Source organism: Zea mays, chromosome 7 (genome assembly GCF_902167145.1).
Source record: "Zea mays cultivar B73 chromosome 7, Zm-B73-REFERENCE-NAM-5.0, whole genome shotgun sequence".
In the NCBI taxonomy this organism is placed as follows: Eukaryota; Viridiplantae; Streptophyta; class Magnoliopsida; order Poales; family Poaceae; genus Zea; species Zea mays.
The window spans coordinates 181993277-182012892 of record NC_050102.1 but is presented as its reverse complement, the minus strand read 5'-3'; the positions used below and the strand labels follow the sequence as shown (position 1 = coordinate 182012892).

Below are 19616 nucleotides of genomic sequence, written 5' to 3'. Positions count from 1 at the left end.
CCACAGCAAAATGGTGTGGTAGAGAGGAAGAACAGGACGCTCATCGATATGGCGAGGACGATGCTAGGAGAGTTCAAGACCCCCGAGTGCTTTTGGACGGAAGCCGTTAACACTGCTTGCCACGCCATCAACAGGGTCTACCTTCATCGCCTCCTCAAGAAGACGTCGTATGAGCTACTAACCGGTAACAAACCCAATGTATCGTACTTTCGTGTTTTTGGGAGTAAATGCTACATTCTAGTGAAGAAGGGTAGAAATTCTAAGTTTGCTCCCAAAGCTGTAGAAGGGTTTTTATTAGGTTATGACTCAAATACAAAGGCGTATAGAGTCTTCAACAAATCATCGGGTTTGGTTGAAGTCTCTAGCGACGTTGTATTTGATGAGACTAATGGCTCTCCAAGAGAGCAAGTTGTTGATTGCGATGATGTAGATGAAGAAGATGTTCCGACGGCCGCTATACGGACCATGGCGATTGGAGAAGTACGGCCACAGGAACAAGATGAACGAGATCAACCTTCTTCCTCGACCATGGTGCTACCCCCAACTCAAGACGATGAACAGGTTCATCAACAGGAGGCATGTGATCAAGGGGGAGCACAAGATGATCAAGTGATGGAGGAAGAAGTGCAACCGGCACCTCCAACCCAAGTTCGAGCGATGATTCAAAGGGATCATCCCGTCGACCAAATTCTGGGTGACATTAGCAAGGGAGTAACTACTCGATCTCGATTAGTTAATTTTTGTGAGCATTACTCTTTTGTCTCCTCTATTGAGCCTTTCAGGGTAGAGGAGGCCTTGCTAGATCCGGACTGGGTGCTGGCCATGCAGGAGGAGCTCAACAACTTCAAGCGCAATGAAGTTTGGACACTGGTGCCTCGTCCGAAGCAAAATGTTGTGGGAACCAAGTGGGTGTTCCGCAACAAACAGGACGAGCACGGGGTGGTGACGAGGAACAAGGCTCGACTTGTGGCAAAAGGTTATGCCCAAGTCGCAGGTTTGGACTTTGAGGAGACTTTTGCTTCTGTGGCTAGGCTAGAGTCAATTCGTATCTTGCTAGCATATGCCGCTCACCATTCTTTCAGGTTGTACCAAATGGATGTGAAGAGCGCTTTCCTCAACGGGCCAATCAAAGAGGAGGTGTACGTGGAGCAACCCCCTGGCTTCGAGGATGAACGGTACCCCGACCATGTGTGTAAGCTCTCTAAGGCGCTCTATGGACTTAAGCAAGCCCCAAGAGCATGGTATGAATGCCTTAGAGACTTTCTACTTGCTAATGCTTTCAAGGTTGGGAAAGCCGATCCAACTCTTTTTACAAAGACATGTGATGGTGATTTGTTTGTGTGCCAAATTTATGTCGATGACATAATATTTGGTTCTACTAACCAAAAGTCTTGTGAAGAGTTTAGCAGGGTGATGACGCAGAAATTCGAGATGTCGATGATGGGCGAGTTGAACTACTTCCTTGGGTTCCAAGTGAAGCAACTCAAGGACGGCACTTTCATCTCCCAAACGAAGTACACGCAGGATCTGCTAAAGCGGTTTGGGATGAAGGACGCCAAGCCCGCAAAGACTCCGATGGGGACCGACGGACACACCGACCTCAACAAAGGAGGTAAGTCCGTTGATCAAAAAGCATACCGGTCAATGATAGGTTCTTTGCTTTACTTATGTGCTAGTAGACCGGATATTATGCTTAGCGTATGCATGTGTGCTAGATTTCAATCCAATCCTAAGGAGTGTCACTTAGTGGCGGTGAAGCGAATTCTTAGATATCTAGTTGCTACGCCTTGCTTCGGGCTCTGGTATCCAAAGGGGTCTACCTTTGACTTAGTTGGATACTCAGACTCCGACTATGCTGGATGTAAGGTCGATAGGAAGAGTACATCGGGGACGTGCCAATTCTTAGGAAGGTCCCTGGTGTCATGGAACTCTAAGAAACAAACCTCCGTTGCCCTATCCACCGCTGAGGCCGAGTATGTTGCCGCAGGACAGTGTTGCGCGCAACTACTTTGGATGAGGCAAACCCTCAGGGACTTTGGCTACAATCTGAGCAAAGTCCCACTCCTATGTGATAATGAGAGTGCTATCCGCATGGCGGAAAATCCTGTTGAACACAGCCGCACAAAGCACATAGACATCCGGCATCACTTTTTGAGAGACCACCAGCAAAAGGGAGATATCGAAGTGTTTCATGTTAGCACCGAGAACCAGCTAGCCGATATCTTCACTAAGCCTCTAGATGAGAAGACCTTTTGCAGGTTGCGTAGTGAGCTAAATGTCATAGATTCGCGGAACCTGGATTGAATTGTAGCATACATGTACTTATGCTTTTGATCGTGTTCCTTTTTGCATTTTGTTGCTTATTGTGGTGCTCAAGTTGTACAAACGCTCCCTGGACCTCACAAGTCCGTTGCAAAGTGATGCACATGTTTAGGGGGAGATGTGTTACAACTTGACCCTTTGAGACTAACCATGTGCTTGAGTTTGATAATTTAGTCTCGAAGGAGGATTGAAAGGGAAAAGGTGGACTTGGACCATGAAAGACTTCCACTGCACTCCGATGAGAGGGTAACTAATTCCAAGTTCATCTCATGAAATCTTATTGCCATTTGCTCTTAATTGAAGACTTTGGTGAGGCAATGGGGTTAAAAAAGGGCCAAGATTGATCCCGTTTTGGTGCTTGATGCCAAAGGGGGAGAAAATAAAGGCCAAAGTGATAAATGGATCAGCTACCACTTGAGAGATTTTGAAAATGTAGAATAGAGTTTTTGTTTTGTCAAAAGCTTTTATTGTCTCTTATTGTCTCTATTGTCAAAAGTTGGCTCCTTGTGGGGAGAAATGTTGATTATGGGAAAAAGGGGGAGTTTTTTTAAATCCGTGGTCAAATTCTTTGGAATGACTCTCTTTATGCTTCAACATGTGTGTTTGACTTAGAGATAGAGATTTGAGTTTGATTTGCAAAAACAAACCAAGTGGTGGCAAAGGATGATCCATATATGTCAAAAATGAATAAAACTCAAAGTTAGTTTTTATTTGAAGTAGTTTTGCACTTGTTCCACTTGCTTTATGTTGTGTTGGCATAAATCACCAAAAAGGGGGAGATTGAAAGGGAAATGTGCCTTTGGGCCATTTCTAAGTATTTTGGTGATTGAGTGCAAACACAAGTGCTTAAATGTGAAAATATGCCCATGGATGAACAAAGTGCAAATCACAAGTTGAGGTATGTTTCTAAGCCTTAGTACATTGGTTTTGTGTACTAATATCTTGTCTAAGTGTTAGAAACAGGAAGAAGAAGAAAAGAAAGGAAGTGGAGAGTGGTTGTGTAAAGCCAAAGGATGCCTCGGGCTGGGGCACCGGACTGTCCGGTGTGCACCGGACAGTGTCCGGTGCGCCAGACCAGCGCGGAGCAAACCAGCCGCTCTCGGGTTTTTCTCCGGCGACTTCGGCTAAAATTCACCGGACTGTCCGGTGTGCACCGGACTGTCCGGTGAGCCAACGGTCGGCCGGGCCAACGGTCGGCCGCGCGATCGGCGCGCGACACGTGGCCGAGCCAACGGTCGGAAGGAAGCACCGGACTGTCCGGTGTGCATCGGACTGTCCGGTGCGCCAACGGTGCGCAGATCTGACTCAGACAGCAACGGTCGAATGCGCTGTTTAAGGAAACAAATCGGGCACCGGACAGTGTCTGGTGTGCACCGGACTGTCCGGTGCGCCCGACGACAGAAGGCAAGGATAGCCTTCCAGATGTGTTCTCAACGGCTCCTAGCTGCCTTGGGGCTATAAAAGGGACCCCTAGGCGCATGGAGGAGAATACCAAGCATTCCTTGAGCACTCTTGATCACTCACACATCAATCTCGCGCACTTGTTCGACATTCTAGTGATTTGAGCTCCGTTCTAGTGTGCTAGTCTTTTGAGCTCAAGTCTGGGTCTTGTGTGTGCGTATTCACTGTGATCTTTGTGTGTGAGTTGCTAATCCCTCCCTTGCTCTGTGATTCTCTGTGAACATCTTTTGTAAGGGCGAGAGGCTCCAAGTTGTGGAGATTCCTCGCAAACGGGATTGAGAAAAGAAAAGCAAGAACACCGTGGTATTCAAGTTGATCATTGGATCACTTGAGAGGAGTTGAGTGCAACTCTCGTCCGTTGGGACGCCACAACGTGGAGTAGGCAAGTTTTGTACTTGGCCGAACCACGGGATAACCACTGTGTCATCTCTGTGATTGGATTCTTGTGGTTATTGTGTTTTGACTCCTCTCTAGCCACTTGGCATAAACTGTGCTAACGCCTAATCAAGTTTTGTGGCTATAAGTTTAAGTTTTTACAGGATCACCTATTCACCCCCCCCTCTAGGTGCTCTCACCGACCCCGCCCGGGACCGCCATCGGTTACTTCGGACTATGATGCTAACAAACTCTTTAATCTTCTTCGCCCTTTCTCTTTTCTGTCGGCCCACGAACTGCGGGGTTCAATCGGAACTGGGCTGTACAATACAGGCTAGTTTAGGAACTGGGCTGTCACACAAGAATATGCTTAGCTACAACGAATGCCTAATCACAACCAGAAGTCATGTGGTTTTGACATCACAAATGGCATCTACGGTTATCTATTAAGAGTAAATGACTAAGCATATTTGTCCTAAATTTTCTATACTCGTGAACTCTAGAACGAGGGTGAGGTAAAAATCTTGTAAAGCAAGTTTTTGTAATAATGTGGTTGGTTTATGCGCTAAATATTTGTCTGCAGTCACATTCAAATGATATGTTTATGATATAGAAATGGGACACTTAAGAGACTTGTAGGGTTGAGAGAAAGACACACTCGAGTGTTAGCCCTTGCTATTCGATCTTGAACGTCGTAATCTATACAACTATGAAGATTGTAATTGTCGTGAAGGCAACTATTATATTTTTTATTGTGAGTTTTTCTAAAGTTTATCATAGATGTTTTGTAACAAGATAATAAATGCAATATATGGAGCGATACTATGCACTCTTTCATAATTTTTGCCACTATTCTTTTAAGTTTTTATGAAGCATAAGTTACTTCTTGTATTTGTCTAAAGAAGAGTGTTCCTACAAAAAGTCATGTGGGCCGATACCAAACTTATTTTTGACGGGCTTTATTTTTCTATGTAATGAACATATCCCCTTCTAATAAATAACAAATAAGAGATCATTTATCAGGGTCTCCTTTCTATGTGTTTGAGACGATGTGGGAAGTAAACGGGACACAAGGCACAAATTTGCTACTCTCTCCGTCAACATGATTAAGTCGTTTTGGACTTGTATCGAGTCAATTATTGTCAACTTTGATCGGTTATACCGAAGGTTTCATAAGGTTTTACAACATAAAAGTAAACTTATTAGATTCATTATGATTGAACAACCATATATAATATGAAATTGTTTTAGCTTAAAATAATTTAATTTTATATATATTATCGGACAAAGTTAAAATAGTTTGACTTAGTACAAACCCAAAACGACTAAATAATGTGGATAAAGGAGCTAGGCAGACTTAGATTCAGATTGACTCGATCTAGAAGTGGTGGGTCTATCATGCAATCTATGTTTGTCCAACTAGGGGAATGCTAAGCCTCAAGAGAAACTATATAGCAAAAAGAGCATGAAAGGGCTACCAAGCTTGACAAAATTCTAGTTTTGGGTGAAGCCACATACCACCCAACAAGGTATCAACAAGGGCCAATAGAAAAACAATATAGCCAGCGAGGATTTTAGTCACCAAAGGCCGATGCTATCCTTCAAATTCACAGAAAGTGTCATGCAAACAACAATGAAAAAAAAAATCCTTACCCCTTCGTTACTAACGGGCGACGACGGCCGTCACTCGACAACATAAACCGGTCACATATTTGATGGATTTCTCTACAGACATGATTTGATGGTGTCCAGGTATTTACATGTTTCGACAGGTGTGGCCAACAATCCTCGCTCCTCCTGAATTCTGCAACGGACGGACAGACAGATAGATAGCTTTCTCCTGAAACTCTGCAAGAGGGGCTGCCAACTCTATCATTCCACTACGCACTTACATGTTTTTTTCACGGACAGAGAGATAGACAGCTTTCCACAGGTATTTACATGTTTTTTTAACTGACCCCGCCGTCGTCTTATTTATATTGTACTCTATCATTGCTCACGGATTCGATTTTTTTTCTAAGAAAAACCTCTGCTGGCGTTTGCCACTCCCAGATTTTCACAGGGTGCAACTGGAACCGAATCGATTCATAGCTAGCAACTGCAAGTTCCCCTGTCCACCCTGTACTTATCGTCATGTTGAACTGCTTCGTGTGCTCCCACCACTCAGCCGAGCCAACCTAGCTAGCTACGTGAACGCCACCACCTCCACCCATGGCCACTCCGCACTCGGCGTCAATCCACCATCATATCATATATAATCAATCACACACCAGCAGAAACCATTATTGCGCAAGCCGCGAGCGCGCTTCCATCCATCATCGATCGATTGCCATGCCGTTGTGCTGCGTAGAGTGCAAGCCATGCAACGGCCAGACGGGCCAGTGCTTGCCGAGGGGGCTCTTCAAGAGCCGGCGCCCCGCGCAGCAGCTCCGCCGCGCGCTGGGCAAGATGAAGGCGGGCGGCACCCGCAGGCGGCGGGGCCACCGGCCCGGAAGCTTCAGCTCCGTCCGCGCGGTGTTCTGGCCGCTGATGTCCATGCGCTCCGAGGCCGACGCCCGCCCGCCGGCGGACGCGGACTCCCCCGACGGCACCGTGAGCGGCGGCGGGGCGCGCGCATTGCCGCCGCCGCCGTCCGCGCAGGACGACGGGGGCGGTGCGACGGTGGCCGCCGCGCGGGTGCTCGCAGCGGCGGCGGCAGGTGACGAGGAGAAAGCGATGGTGAGGGTGGGGCACGGGCACGGCCACGACGACGTGGAGGCGGCGTGCAGGAGCTTCGAGAGGCACCTGATGGAGACGCTGGTGGAGGAGCGGGAGGTGGTGGACCTGACGGACGTGGAGGAGCTGCTGTGCTGCTGGGAGAAGCTCAGGTGCCCGGCCCTCGTGCGCCTGGTGGGCCGCTTCTACGGCGAGCTCTGCATGGACCTCTTCTCCCCGGCCCAGGACGCCGACGTGTGGTCTTCCCACTCGGGGGACACGAGCATCTGAGTTTCTCGTTCTCGTCCCGTGGGCCTTGCTGCCATCAGCCCATGAAACGCCGTTTGAGTTGTACTGCACTTGTTTCCTATTATTGTGTGCAGATGTTGTTCGTTTTTCTTCCTGTGTTTGACTGAGTTTGACTGAGACTTCCCAAGTGTTTTTGTGTAGCTGCACTTGCGTGTGGAGCCAGAACTGACGGAAAAGCAGCAGTTGGTGGTGCACGTACATCATACATGCTTTTCCTTCATGGAATGTGCAAGCACTGTAGGACGTAGAGAGCAGAACCTCTCCACCGTGTGGTCCTGGTCCCCTTCTCCGCTGACCCTCCTGCTCTCTGTGTTGCATTGCCAACTACAAGTTGGATTCTGGCAGTTGGATTGAGCGACCCAGAATCGGTGATACTACCATACAACCACAGGCCTTTGAATTCGTCCCCAACATTCCCTTCTTAAACTCTGAAAGATATTTGTGTATAACTTCCAAAAGACTCCATCGCCAACGCTCTCAAACAGATTTGTGAATACCTTTGAAAGTGCATGGCCTCATCCGGCCAATTGACATGATTTTAAAACTGCAAGCAAAGGTGCGATAAAAACATACATGGCTACTATAACTGACTAAGACCTCGTTTGGTTATATAGGAATAAACTTTAGTCCCTATCCTATTTGGTTGTAGGGACTAAGAGGGTGTTTGGTTAGAGAGACTAAAAATTAGTCTCTAGTTTTTAGTCCCTTTTTTGACAAACACTAGGACTAAAATTAGTCTCTAGTTTTTAGTTTCTATATTTAACAATTTTGCAACTAAAATGGAATAAAATGTAGGGACTTAAAATTAGTCCCTAGAAACCAAACACCCCCTTAGTCATTCACATATGTGCTAAAAGTGACTAAAGCATATTAATTCCACATTTACCTCTCATTTAGTTCAATTGTACTAATAGCAGGAGAATGTTAAAGGTCATTTTAGTCTTCTTATGAGTCATTTAGTATATTCTTACTATTTTTAGCCCCTAGAATCAAACTTGGTAGGGACTAAACTTTAGTCCCCTAACTAAACTTTAGTCCCTAGACTAAAGAAACCAAACATGGCCTAAACATATTCTAAATACATTAAATGCAACACATAAAGACCAAAATATCTATTTTCTTGTTTCACGCCTGTTTTATAGGCAAGGGCAGCTAGAGTAAATGTTTCTCTTTAGTCCCTTTTAACACCCATGTGAGGGACTATAGACTAAAGCTAATTAGTTTCTACTTTAGTCCTTCTGTTTGGCAAAATAGAGACTAAATGGAACTAAAAACTAAGGACTAAAGATTAGCCACTCTAACCAAACGGGGCCTTAGGCAATACCAAATGCGCAAGAAGTAGCTAATCTCTCATAGATACTAAGGTTATTTTATAACTATATAGGAGAATATGTATATGGAATAAGCCTATACACAGATGCTTCGAACATGCCTGAATATTATGACTCCAGTTGAATACGTGGATGCATTATCGTTCGAGCATTGCTTTGCGTTGTAATTTGTGTTATTGGACAATATGTGTTATGGAAAACTTTATGTGCACTTGTACGACACAACTGTAACTTTCTACTGATGTGTGTGGTGCACTAAAATTGTGGTTTTTTTATATGTATGGATTATGTGTTTTTGTGAATAAAATTACTTGTGAATATATTGTTATTTATTGTACAACATGACTTTTAATAAAATATAGATAAATCCTACCAAAATTTCTAAGGTTTTTTTTTCTACCAAACTGTGTCTTCCGGTCAAAAGTCACTGAAACTCGGTCAGAAAGCAGAGAAATTCGAGTAGTCAAACTTGAAAACGTAAACTAGTCGAAGAAATACGAAATTAGGCAAAATCCCGTTTTCCGGGCGAAATTCATGTAGAAAACAGGATGGGTAACCCTGTCCGTCCATGCAGCAGGCAGCAAGCATGGACCGGACAAAGTAGGTATGCACGCACGATCGTCGGTCGGGTCGGCGGCCCTCAATCGGCCTGAAATCGTGTGTCGGCGGCGGCGGCGGCGGCCGGCCTTTGGTTTGCAACGGTTAACGAAGGGAACATGCATATGAAATGCATGCATGCATGCATGCATCTAGAGCGCCGAAAGGCCCCGAAGACCCGAAAGCGACGCGTGCATGCAATTCTTGTTACGGCCGGCACGTGACCATCATGTGCTAGCTATTGACGGATGATGGCAAGATAAGCGTCAACGACCAGTCATACGAGTCACGGGATCACCAGTGCTCAGATCAGCTGTGAGCCTGTGACTGTGTGTGTTAGATGGACACGCAAACACACGGATAGAGCTAGCTACCGCGCACCACACTCCGCGTCCGTCCCTGATGCCAAAGAATCATGGCTCTAGAAGAGTATGAACATGACCGCGGAGATTGATCATCAACGACGGCTCAGTGGCTAGTAAAGACGGATACTGACCAAATTATTCTTTAGTAGACAAACAATTCAGATCGGAGGCGGTTAATAAGTCTTTGTACATGAATTATAAAAAAAATATTTAATTGTCTTTATATTACTGTATCATGTACGTGTGTATAGAGAAACCAATAAATATTACAGGACAAGAACAAAAAATGGTTATGTCTTCTATTATACTCCCTCCGGTGCAGTAAAGGAAGTCATCCTGCGCGTGAGCGAGATTAAGTCGTAGCGCGCGTGGGTCTGAGATTTGGACGTCGCTGGCTCGCTGCCCCTGAGTAATTGCATCAGGAAAAAAAAAGCTACACTCAAGGGGAATCGAGCTTGAGACCTCCAATCTAGAATGCTTTGGGAGGTGCTGCAGCAACCAATCGAACTTGATTGATTTGGTGATGTTAATGCACCCATATCCCTATTTAATAAGGGCAAACAGGGAAAACTCCATGATAATTAATCACTCCTTGGTATGCACAATCATGTCCTAAATGACTACCTTTACTGCACCGGAGGGAGTATATTGAGAATGAGAGAGTATTATTTATGAATATAAAAGTAATATCTAGTTATTGTATCTCTATCCTGTTTGATCTCGTTCGTTTGCCCAACAGAATCTATCCAGGCCTCGACAGCGACGGACACATCACACATCCATCCCTGCAGCTGCCCCGCCGCCTCCGCTGCCGCTGGCTATGCAAATGAGACGGTACTCCAACTCTTGTCTCGTCTGGGGTTCTGCGACGGCACGCATGCCATTGTACTAGGACTAGGATACACCGGGTAGACGTACACCTACGGCAGCTACTAGCTGCTTGGTGATAGATACTCAGTTGTTACTCCACATTGTTATTACGAGATGTTTCGACATTTCTATTATATATTACCTCTTTGCTTATATTTAGTTCGATTCGTGCATATATTCAGTTACATTATTACGAGATGTTTATATATATATATATTTACTATATATTTATCGCATACTAATTTTTTTATTACTAAAACGTGACAAATAAAAAGAACGAACACTTCGACTCACTCGTACCGTAGACTACTCATTTCCGTTATTAGATGTTTTGATATTTCTAGTATATATTACCTTTACTATATATTTCTATATAAGGATTAATCGTATATATGCAACTCAACTTTTATAAAATTAGACAAGTACTTCATTTCGACGCCATAAAGTGTTACGGAAATGAACTACTTTTCAATTTTTCAATAATTTAAGTGACATGTTTCCAAGTGACAATTAGATCGACAAACCATGTCATACAACTAAATATATGGCAAAAAAAAAATATATAGACAGAAAAAATTAAAATAACTTATAGCTGGATGTATAATGGCACTGTTTGTTTCGGCTTCTGGCAGCTTCTGGCCACCAAAAGCTGCTGCGGACTGTCAAACGCTCAGCTTTTCAGCCAGTTTCTATAAAATTCATTAGGACAAAAACCATCCAAAATCAACATAAACACATAATCGGTTGAGTCGTTGTAATAGTAGAAATCCGTCACTTTCTAGATCCTGAACCCTGTGAACAATTTTATCTTCCTCCCCACGTAATCGTAATGATACTCAGATTCTCCTCACAACCAGATTCTCCCCACAGCCAGCTTTTCAGAAAAGCTGGTCAGAAAAAAGCTGAACCGCCCAATATGTTGCGCGCGGTTCAATGATACATTGACTGTTCTCGATTCTCGTTGAGAAATAGAGTAAAACGTGTTCGAACAGGCACGGCGCAGCGTTTCTCACGGAGTAAAAGACGAAACAAAAGAAAGTGTGTACAGTATTGACGTGGAGTCCAGCTGTGTTCTCATGGATGAACACAGCCTCGTTTGGGAGCGAGGTAACCAGCTTACCTATGTCAACCACCATCCATCAGCTGGGCGTTACCTGCAGTGTATGTAACCCGTGTGGCGGTGCTGCCCCTCCGGGCTCCTGTACCCTGTGGCTGTGGCCGTTTGGGTACATTAAAAATAACAGGAGGCCTTGTACCCCGGTCAACAGTTTGCTCCGATCAGACAGCAGAATGACAGCGCAAGCCTGCGACGATCAGTAGGGACAACAGGAATATGCATGGTGCGCTCTCTTCAATTCGCTCATGTGCTCAGAATTCTAAACAATATCAGAGAGCGATATCAGAACAATACGGAGTATTTAACATGGCTCCTTTAGCAGAATAAGCATGCAAATAGCAATGCTAATACTTTTTAACCAATAGCAGAACAAGCGTGCAGATTTATTTTGTTTCCGTCAAAAAGACAACAGAACAAGCATGCAAATAGCACCCAATAGCAATTCTAATAATACTTCTTAACTAGCTAGAACATGCAACAAAGCGGTGAGAATTCCATTCCATGACATTAGCTTCACTGGAATCAATGGCTAAAGTTATCCAACAGACTCCTAGCATACATTGCCATTTGAAAAATCAGCCAATCAGCAATAGTTCATCATGAAAGATACATGTCATTGTTAAGGACACCTGAAAAATCATCCATTCAGCAATAGTTCATTAACAAGTCATTTTGAAGGCTGTAAAAAAAAAGTAGTTAGACCAAGAACATAGAACAGAGCTTGAACTTACACATAACAAATAAGCATAGTAATTGAAATATGTAGGAATCACAGGTAATTATAAGCATGAACATGGAGGCCAAATGACCATTGCTGGTGCCTGGTGCCCTTATTTGACAATATAAATATTTATTTATTATTAGAAAAATCCTATTCTGCACCGACCAAAGAATTTTACGAATCACAAAGTCTGCAAAATGAAGATTCTGCAAAATGAAAACAGTAGTCCTAGCAGCTAGCCAGAGACAGATTGGTGGAGCTCTTTCTACTTGCAATCTTAAGTTCCTCGCTTCCCTAGATTATTTCCCTTGTCAGCGTTTTGGAACAATAACCTACGTTCTAATATGATTAATACTTCTACTAGATTATTTACTTGTCTAAGAACGGAGGGTCGACAGTACGCCTCATTGCTTGTATTGGATCCGTAGTATCGCAGAAATATGCAGCCTCATTTTTTTGACTTGCGTGTCAGTACTTAGTACTAAGAAAACCAGAAGCTAGAAAAATTGGCACCCATCCCATCACTCCCCACTTCCCCACTAGTAGGAAGAAGAGAATCTTGTTGCTTTCGATCCTTTGGGCTAGCGCTTTCTGCTGTTGCTTGTATCTATCTGTTCCTTGCTGAAATTATGCGTCAAAGCATGAGCCAGCCAGCCAGCCAGCCAGTGGGGGAAAGGAAAGAGAAGTGGAAGGATGCAAGTCCACTGTACGCGTGGCGTCTCTGTGACACTTGGCAAGCACTCAGCGTTCAGTACTCACTGCCAGTGCCCGGCCCTAGGCGCAGATGCCCCCGGAGGTAGCACGAACTCGAATGGTACGATCTGGTGTCAGGAGACCTATTAGCATATAGTTTATGCTGACGCTATAATTTTAGATAAGAAAAGTGTGTGAGAGGAGGAGACGTCGGGATCATAGGGAAGGGGAGGCTAAGGGCACCAAAGAAGAGGATAGATAGAGAATGGTTCAAATAATATTATTGTCTATTAAATTTGAGTGAGTATGGAAGCGGGAGTTATTCAACCGTTTAAACGGTTAGTTTAAATGTTGTGTTAAATCTGAATGTAATTTGTTTGGTGGTTATAGTGAAGATATATGTGGACAGTGATTTGGTTACTGTGGTTAGATGAGTTTTGTAGAGTTTAAATTAGTGGATTATATAGTGGCAGAAGAGCACTATGGCCATGATAAAGGCAATAATGGCATGTTTGGACAGGCGTCTACAACACCGCAGCACGTCTAAGGTGCGGCGGCCGATTCAAGCGTCACACCCGCGGCGTCTCGAATGTGACGCGGCGTGACGTCCTAGCAGCCTTCCAAACAGGCTCTAAATGTACTGGAGACCACTCTGCAGAGCGTGCCAAAGGGTAACATGTGCAGTAGCATGTAGTAGTACAACATGACGTCATCCTTGTAGCCGCGTGTACACCGTGTTGAACGAAACGTCAGTGAAGGCCTAGCAAATGGGCAGGCCACCACACCAACCGAGCCACACCGCGTTGGTGTGGGATCTGGGACGTGCTGTGAATTTGTGATCCGGGGGAGGCTCTTCCTGGCCTGCCACCATTTCCGAAAGCTGCTTTCGCGAGGGTCGGCGCCAGCTCCTGCTGCTGCTGCTGCGAGAGCGAGGATGCGAGATCACAGTCACATGCCCCTGCCTGTCTCCTAACCATTTGCTTGCTGATTTGCTCGCACGCCACGTGCTACCATGTCTGCGGCTGCGACACCATACAATCCCTTGCTGATGAATCTTTTTCTCTCTTTTTTATTTGCAACAAACAAGAAGACGAAGAGGAGGGAAGAACGAAAGAATGGTGACGCAGGCGCGTGCCTCAACCTACCTACAACTCGAACTACTACTATTTATCATTTGGTTTCATTCATGGTCATGGTCATGGCGAGGCGATCCTCCACTGCCAACTTTAATAATAATGATGAACAAGTTAGGCAGAGGAGTGGCCGGCAGGCCGAGCACTAGACTAGAGTAGGCAGGCAAATGCTGTGGTCATCATCAAGGCCCTGTTTGGTTTCTTTAGTTACTAGACTAAATTTTAGTGACTAAAGTTTAGTTGCTAAAGTACCTTGTTTGGTTCCAGTGACTAAACCGAACTAAAAAGCATTAATTGCTGTGAATAATGACTGCTTTACCCCTATTAACTAATGGATGTTTGCTATAAGAAGAAAGTTGAGAGGGCAAATAAGGTAAAAATACTACTTTAGTTTCTTTTAGTCACCCCTTGGTGACTAAAGAACTAAAGTTTAGTCACCCCATTTTAGTCACCATATTTGCTTCTTTAGGGACTAAAAGTGACTAAAATTTAGTCGCTAAACTTTAGTCACCCCTAACCAAACGGGGCCCAAATATCATCCTCATCCGCGCACCGCACGTGCACATTGCCCACCTCCACAACTCCACCTGCTTTCCTTTCTTTGATTCCCTCCAGTCCACCACCGTGGGGGCGGGGCTGCAGCTCCGGCACGCCGCCATCAAACTCAAAGCTCCACCTTGCTCTCTTCGCGGGCGCTTTACCCGGGAAAATATCCTATGCAATCACTTATCCTGATGCAAGCATGCGATCAAGCGATCTGGTGCATCCGATCTAGATCTAATGATGACTATTATTTTATATTTAACCTCTTTCACCTAAAACATACTACCTATTTTACTTTTAATCTCTTCCATATGAAACCGTTAGAACTAGATTGGATGCTCTGGATAGTTTGATTGCACGCTTGCACCAAAATAAATAATTGCACAGGATATGTCCTCGCTTTCCCCTCCCCGCCCCGCCGCCTCTATTTTATCTATCTATTTCCACCACGCGCTCGTTGTCTCTTGTCGCTGCAGCCTCGTCCCGTCCAATCCTTCCAAGTCTCTCTTCTTGCTGCAGGCTGCCCCAAGCCCAGGCTCAATCCGGCTGGACGAGGAGACGGCATTGCTCGCATCGCCTGCCCTGCCCTGCCCCCCATGCGTGTTGTGCGCATGAACAGAGGCTAGGCTACCAACAACGCATAGCATAGCCATGGATCCCGAGTTCGGCGTCGGCACGGCGCCACAAAAGGTCAGCCAGACTCAGACCCAGCTCCCAAATCCAGCTCAGACCGCAGAGCTCTTTGATTCCAGCTGCCGAAACGCCGGCGCTGCTGCTGCTCTGATTGACTGCGTGCAGGGGCGGCGGGCGTGGCGGACGACGCTGCTGCTGGCGTACCAGAGCCTCGGGGTGGTGTACGGCGACCTCAGCATCTCGCCGCTGTACGTGTACAAGAGCACCTTCGCCGAGGACATCACGCACTCGGAGACCAACCAGGAGATCTTCGGCGCGCTCTCCTTCGTCTTCTGGACGCTCACCCTCGTCCCGCTCCTCAAGTACGCCACCATCGTCCTGCGCGCCGACGACAGCGGCGAGGGTACGTGCGTCTGCCTTGCACCGCCGCGCCCCCCCACTCCTCCTCTTCTTCTTCTCGCTCACCACCACCACCTCTCCGATCCGGCACCGCGCAGGCGGCACGTTCGCGCTCTACTCCCTCATCTGCCGCCACGCCAATGTCAGCCTCCTCCCCAACCGCCAGGTCGCCGACGAGGAGCTCTCCACCTACAGGCTGGAGCGCCCGCGCGAGGCCGCCGGGAGGTCCGGCCTGCTCAGGGCGTGGCTGGAGAAGCACACGAGGCTGCACACCGCGCTGCTCGTCATGGTCATGATCGGCACCTGCATGGTCATCGGCGACGGCGTCCTCACGCCAGCCATCTCCGGTAACCCCACCTTCGATTCCAATCTCCCCTGCTGCTGCCTGCTGCCCGCCTTGTTACCGTTTAATCATACTTCTTCTCCCTGCTTCTTCAGTGTTCTCCGCCGTCTCAGGGCTCGAGCTCTCCCTGTCCAAGGATCAGCATGAATGTAAGTTGATTTACAATCCGCACCATCCAGACTTGGCATCTTCTGTCACAGTCTGCGTCTCTGAATTCTGAGTGCCATGTGCCCATGTTATCTGTTCGCCGATCTCCATCACCTGACTGTTACCTTCACATGTTACCTAGCTACACTTAGCTTTCAGAAACATTTCATCATTTTAACCCTAACCCTGTAGAGAATTTCTTCCCTTCGCCAGATGCCGTCATCCCGATAACCTGCGCCATACTGGTGTTCCTGTTCGCGCTGCAGCACTACGGCACCCACCGCGTGGGGTTCCTCTTCGCGCCCATCATCCTCGCCTGGCTGCTCTGCATGAGCGCCATCGGCCTGTACAACATCGTCCGCTGGAACCCCCAGATCTACCAGGCACTCAACCCCGTCTACATGATCAGGTTCCTCAGGAAGACCAAGAAGTCCGGCTGGATGTCACTGGGAGGAATTCTGCTGTGCATGACAGGTAAAAATGAACAGTCGCTCTGTAACAAGCAGACCATCTCGTTCGTCTGCAACTCGCAACAACAGCTGCAGATGCAGAAGAGGTGGATGGATGAGCATGAACTTACCCTGTGTAACGTCTATGTCTGCCATTATTCGTTCAGGGTCAGAAGCAATGTTCGCGGATCTTGGACACTTCTCCTACAGCGCCATCCAGGCAATTCCCCTCACCCCTGACCCTGCACTTGATAAACCTGACCTCCTCTGTGAATATTTGTCTGTTACAGTTCATGGTTTAGTTCTCAACTGATGAATTCTGTCTTTTAAAAAAAAACTGCAGCTTGCTTTCACTTCTCTAGTGTACCCTTCACTGATCCTGGGTTACATGGGCCAAGCTGCTTATCTGTCCCAGCACCATAACCTTGACGCAAGCTACCAGATCGGGTTCTACATTGCAGTTCCTGGTATGCCTACATCCGAAGCTGGTTTCCTTGTTCATTCCCACACAAAGTATGGTTTCAGAGATTCACAGGGCTTTTGCCTCTGTGATGAACGCAGAGTGTGTACGGTGGCCTGTGCTGGTGCTGGCCATCTTGGCGTCCGTGGTGGGCAGCCAGGCCATCATCAGCGGGACCTTCTCCATCATCAACCAGAGCCAGTCTCTGAGCTGCTTCCCTAGGGTGAAAGTCGTGCACACGTCTGACAAAGTTCATGGCCAGATATACATCCCTGAGGTCAACTGGATCCTCATGATCCTCTGCGTTGCTGTCACTGTTGGTTTCCGTAACACCAAGCACATGGGGAACGCGTCTGGTAATGATGTCCTCTTGGCACTGATCGATATGATAATAATGTCCAGAGAACTGATCAAACCCTATGATTCTGATTTCTGAATCGCTGCGCAGGCTTGGCCGTGATCACGGTGATGCTGGTGACCACGTGCCTCATGCCCCTGGTGATCATGCTGTGCTGGGACCGCTCCCCCTGGCTGGCCCTCGCCTTCTTCCTCTTCTTCGGCTCCATCGAGGCGCTCTACTTCTCGGCGTCGCTGATCAAGTTCCTGGACGGCGCGTGGGTGCCCATCCTCCTGGCCCTCATCCTGCTCGCCGTCATGTTCGTGTGGCACCACACCACCATCAGGAAGTACGAGTACGACATGCACAACAAGGTGACCCTGGAGTGGCTGCTGGCGCTGGGCGACAAGCTGGGCATGGTGCGCGTCCCGGGCATCGGCCTCGTCTACACCGACCTCACCTCCGGCGTGCCCGCCAACTTCTCCCGCTTCGTCACCAACCTGCCGGCGTTCCACCGGGTGCTGGTCTTCGTCTGCGTCAAGTCAGTGCCGGTGCCGCACGTGCTCCCCGCCGAGCGCTACCTCGTCGGCCGCGTCGGCCCGCCGGGACACCGCTCCTACCGCTGCATCGTGCGCTACGGCTACCGCGACGTGCACCAGGACGTGGACTCCTTCGAGACGGAGCTCGTCGAGAGCCTCGCCACGTTCATCAAGCTGGACGCGCTGTTCCGCTGCAGCGACGCCGCCGGCGACCAGCAGCGGGACAGCAGCTACTACGAGCGCGAGAACGCGCTCACGGTCATCGGGAGCAACCCGCTGCGGCGCCACCTGGCCCTGGGCTACGACGACTCCCACTCCCACGACGACGGCGCGTCGTCAGCTGGCTCTGACCGCGTGGACGGCATAGAGCTCGCCGCGGCGGCGCCGGCGCCGGCGGTCGTTAAGAAGCAGGTGAGGTTCGCGGTGGCTCCGCCCAGGAGCCCCGGTGTGGACGAGACCGTGCTGGAGGAGCTGCACGAGCTGTGCGAGGCGCGCGAGGCCGGCACGGCGTTCATCCTGGGCCACTCGCACGTGAAGACCAAGCCCGGGTCGTCGATACTCAAGAGGCTGGCCGTCGGCGTCGGCTACAACTTCCTGCGCCGGAACTGCCGCGGCCCGGACGTGGTGCTGCGCGTGCCGCCGGCGTCGCTGCTCGAGGTGGGAATGGTGTACGTGCTGTAACCAGAACGTGGCGGTGATGGGTGACTGCGATCTCTGCGTCCGGTTTTCGCTGCGTGAACTACGGATCTCTCTGCTGTCTGATGTGCTATTAGAGCATCTCCAACAACGTGACCTATAAAAATGTCTTATAATTTAAAAATAAGTAAATTTTATAGAATTTAGGGCACCAACAAAGCACCCCGCTCCAACAGTAAAGCCCCAAATCTAGATTATAGGGCAGCCCACTACGGTGTAGTATATTTGAGGCACTTGAGAGAGTGGCCTATAGTTTTTTGACAAAATTTGTTGAATTGAGGCACTGTTGGAGTGGTTTTTCCTGTGTAGAGCCCTATATTTCAATTTGAGGCACTAGTTTGAGGCATTGTTGGAGATGCTCTTATGCACATCTCGATTTGCCCATGTATAAATTGTAACGAGATGCGATGGTAACAGAGGATGCCCTGTCATTTCCCAATGATGAGTTGACTAAGGATTATAGGCCATTTTAACTTTATACTAAATCAATCAATGCAAAATTTTGACTACGTCTTTTAATAAAAAACACTGACACGTATAAGTTCAAAAAAAAAATAACATGTGGTCCTTAACCTTGGCAAAGGGGGAACTGAGCTCAGTGGTAAAAGCTCTATGGTACAAGCTGGCCGGTCCAATTTCCTACCATTATATGGTGGGGAGCCTCTTCCTCTGTGAAAGTCAAAAAAAAAACTTGCCAAAGGCTCATTGGACAATGATATAGTTAAGATTTTGTCTCGTAATTCACTTATATAGTCACCAAAATACTGTTGTTTGCACTTTTTTTTGTTGTGCAGACAATACTGTTAGCAGAGTAAAATTTGAACATGATATGTTATGAGTAAGTTGTTGGAGAGCACCTTACCCATCTTCATACTCTTATTCAAATATCATTATGCGAACAGTACAGTCTACAGTGCAAAAACAACGTTCTGGGTGGCTGGCGTGTTTGGTATGACTCTGCTCCTGTCCATTGCAGCTCTACTTCAAAACTCTAGGTGAAGCAACTCTGCTCCAGAGTTTAGATTCCTTTCTCATAACTAGAACCAGTGGTAGCGACGGGTAATAACTCTAAACTCTATCTA

General features: G+C 47.2%; 1 protein-coding gene across 2 annotated transcripts; it reads left to right on the top strand.

The window, feature by feature from the left end:
* Positions 1 to 15033: 15033 nt before the first annotated feature.
* On the top strand, positions 15034 to 18971 carry LOC100273533 (uncharacterized). 2 transcript variants are annotated; one of them, NM_001159448.1, is made up of 9 exons: positions 15034 to 15221; positions 15330 to 15567; positions 15730 to 15910; positions 16002 to 16055; positions 16267 to 16527; positions 16670 to 16722; positions 16846 to 16969; positions 17064 to 17318; positions 17411 to 18971. In NM_001159448.1, exons 3-9 carry the CDS (start codon positions 15850 to 15852, stop codon positions 18517 to 18519), a joined length of 1917 nt encoding a protein of 638 aa, NP_001152920.1. In that variant the 5' UTR covers positions 15034 to 15221; positions 15330 to 15567; positions 15730 to 15849; the 3' UTR covers positions 18520 to 18971. The 2 variants fall into 2 exon arrangements, with proteins under 2 accessions (NP_001152920.1, NP_001141423.1); NM_001147951.1 differs by having other exon boundaries at positions 15091 to 15221; positions 15662 to 15910; positions 17411 to 18659.
* The last annotated feature ends 645 nt before the right edge of the window (positions 18972 to 19616 follow it).

Coding starts and splice junctions, on each gene's coding strand:
- LOC100273533 (NM_001147951.1), top strand. CDS start 15,183: ATGGATCCCGAGTTCGGCGTCGGCACGGCGCCACAAAAG. Junction 15,222..15,329: donor TCGGCACGGCGCCACAAAAG/GTCAGCCAGACT, acceptor GACTGCGTGCAG/GGGCGGCGGGCGTGGCGGAC. Junction 16,970..17,063: donor GTTCTACATTGCAGTTCCTG/GTATGCCTACAT, acceptor TGATGAACGCAG/AGTGTGTACGGTGGCCTGTG.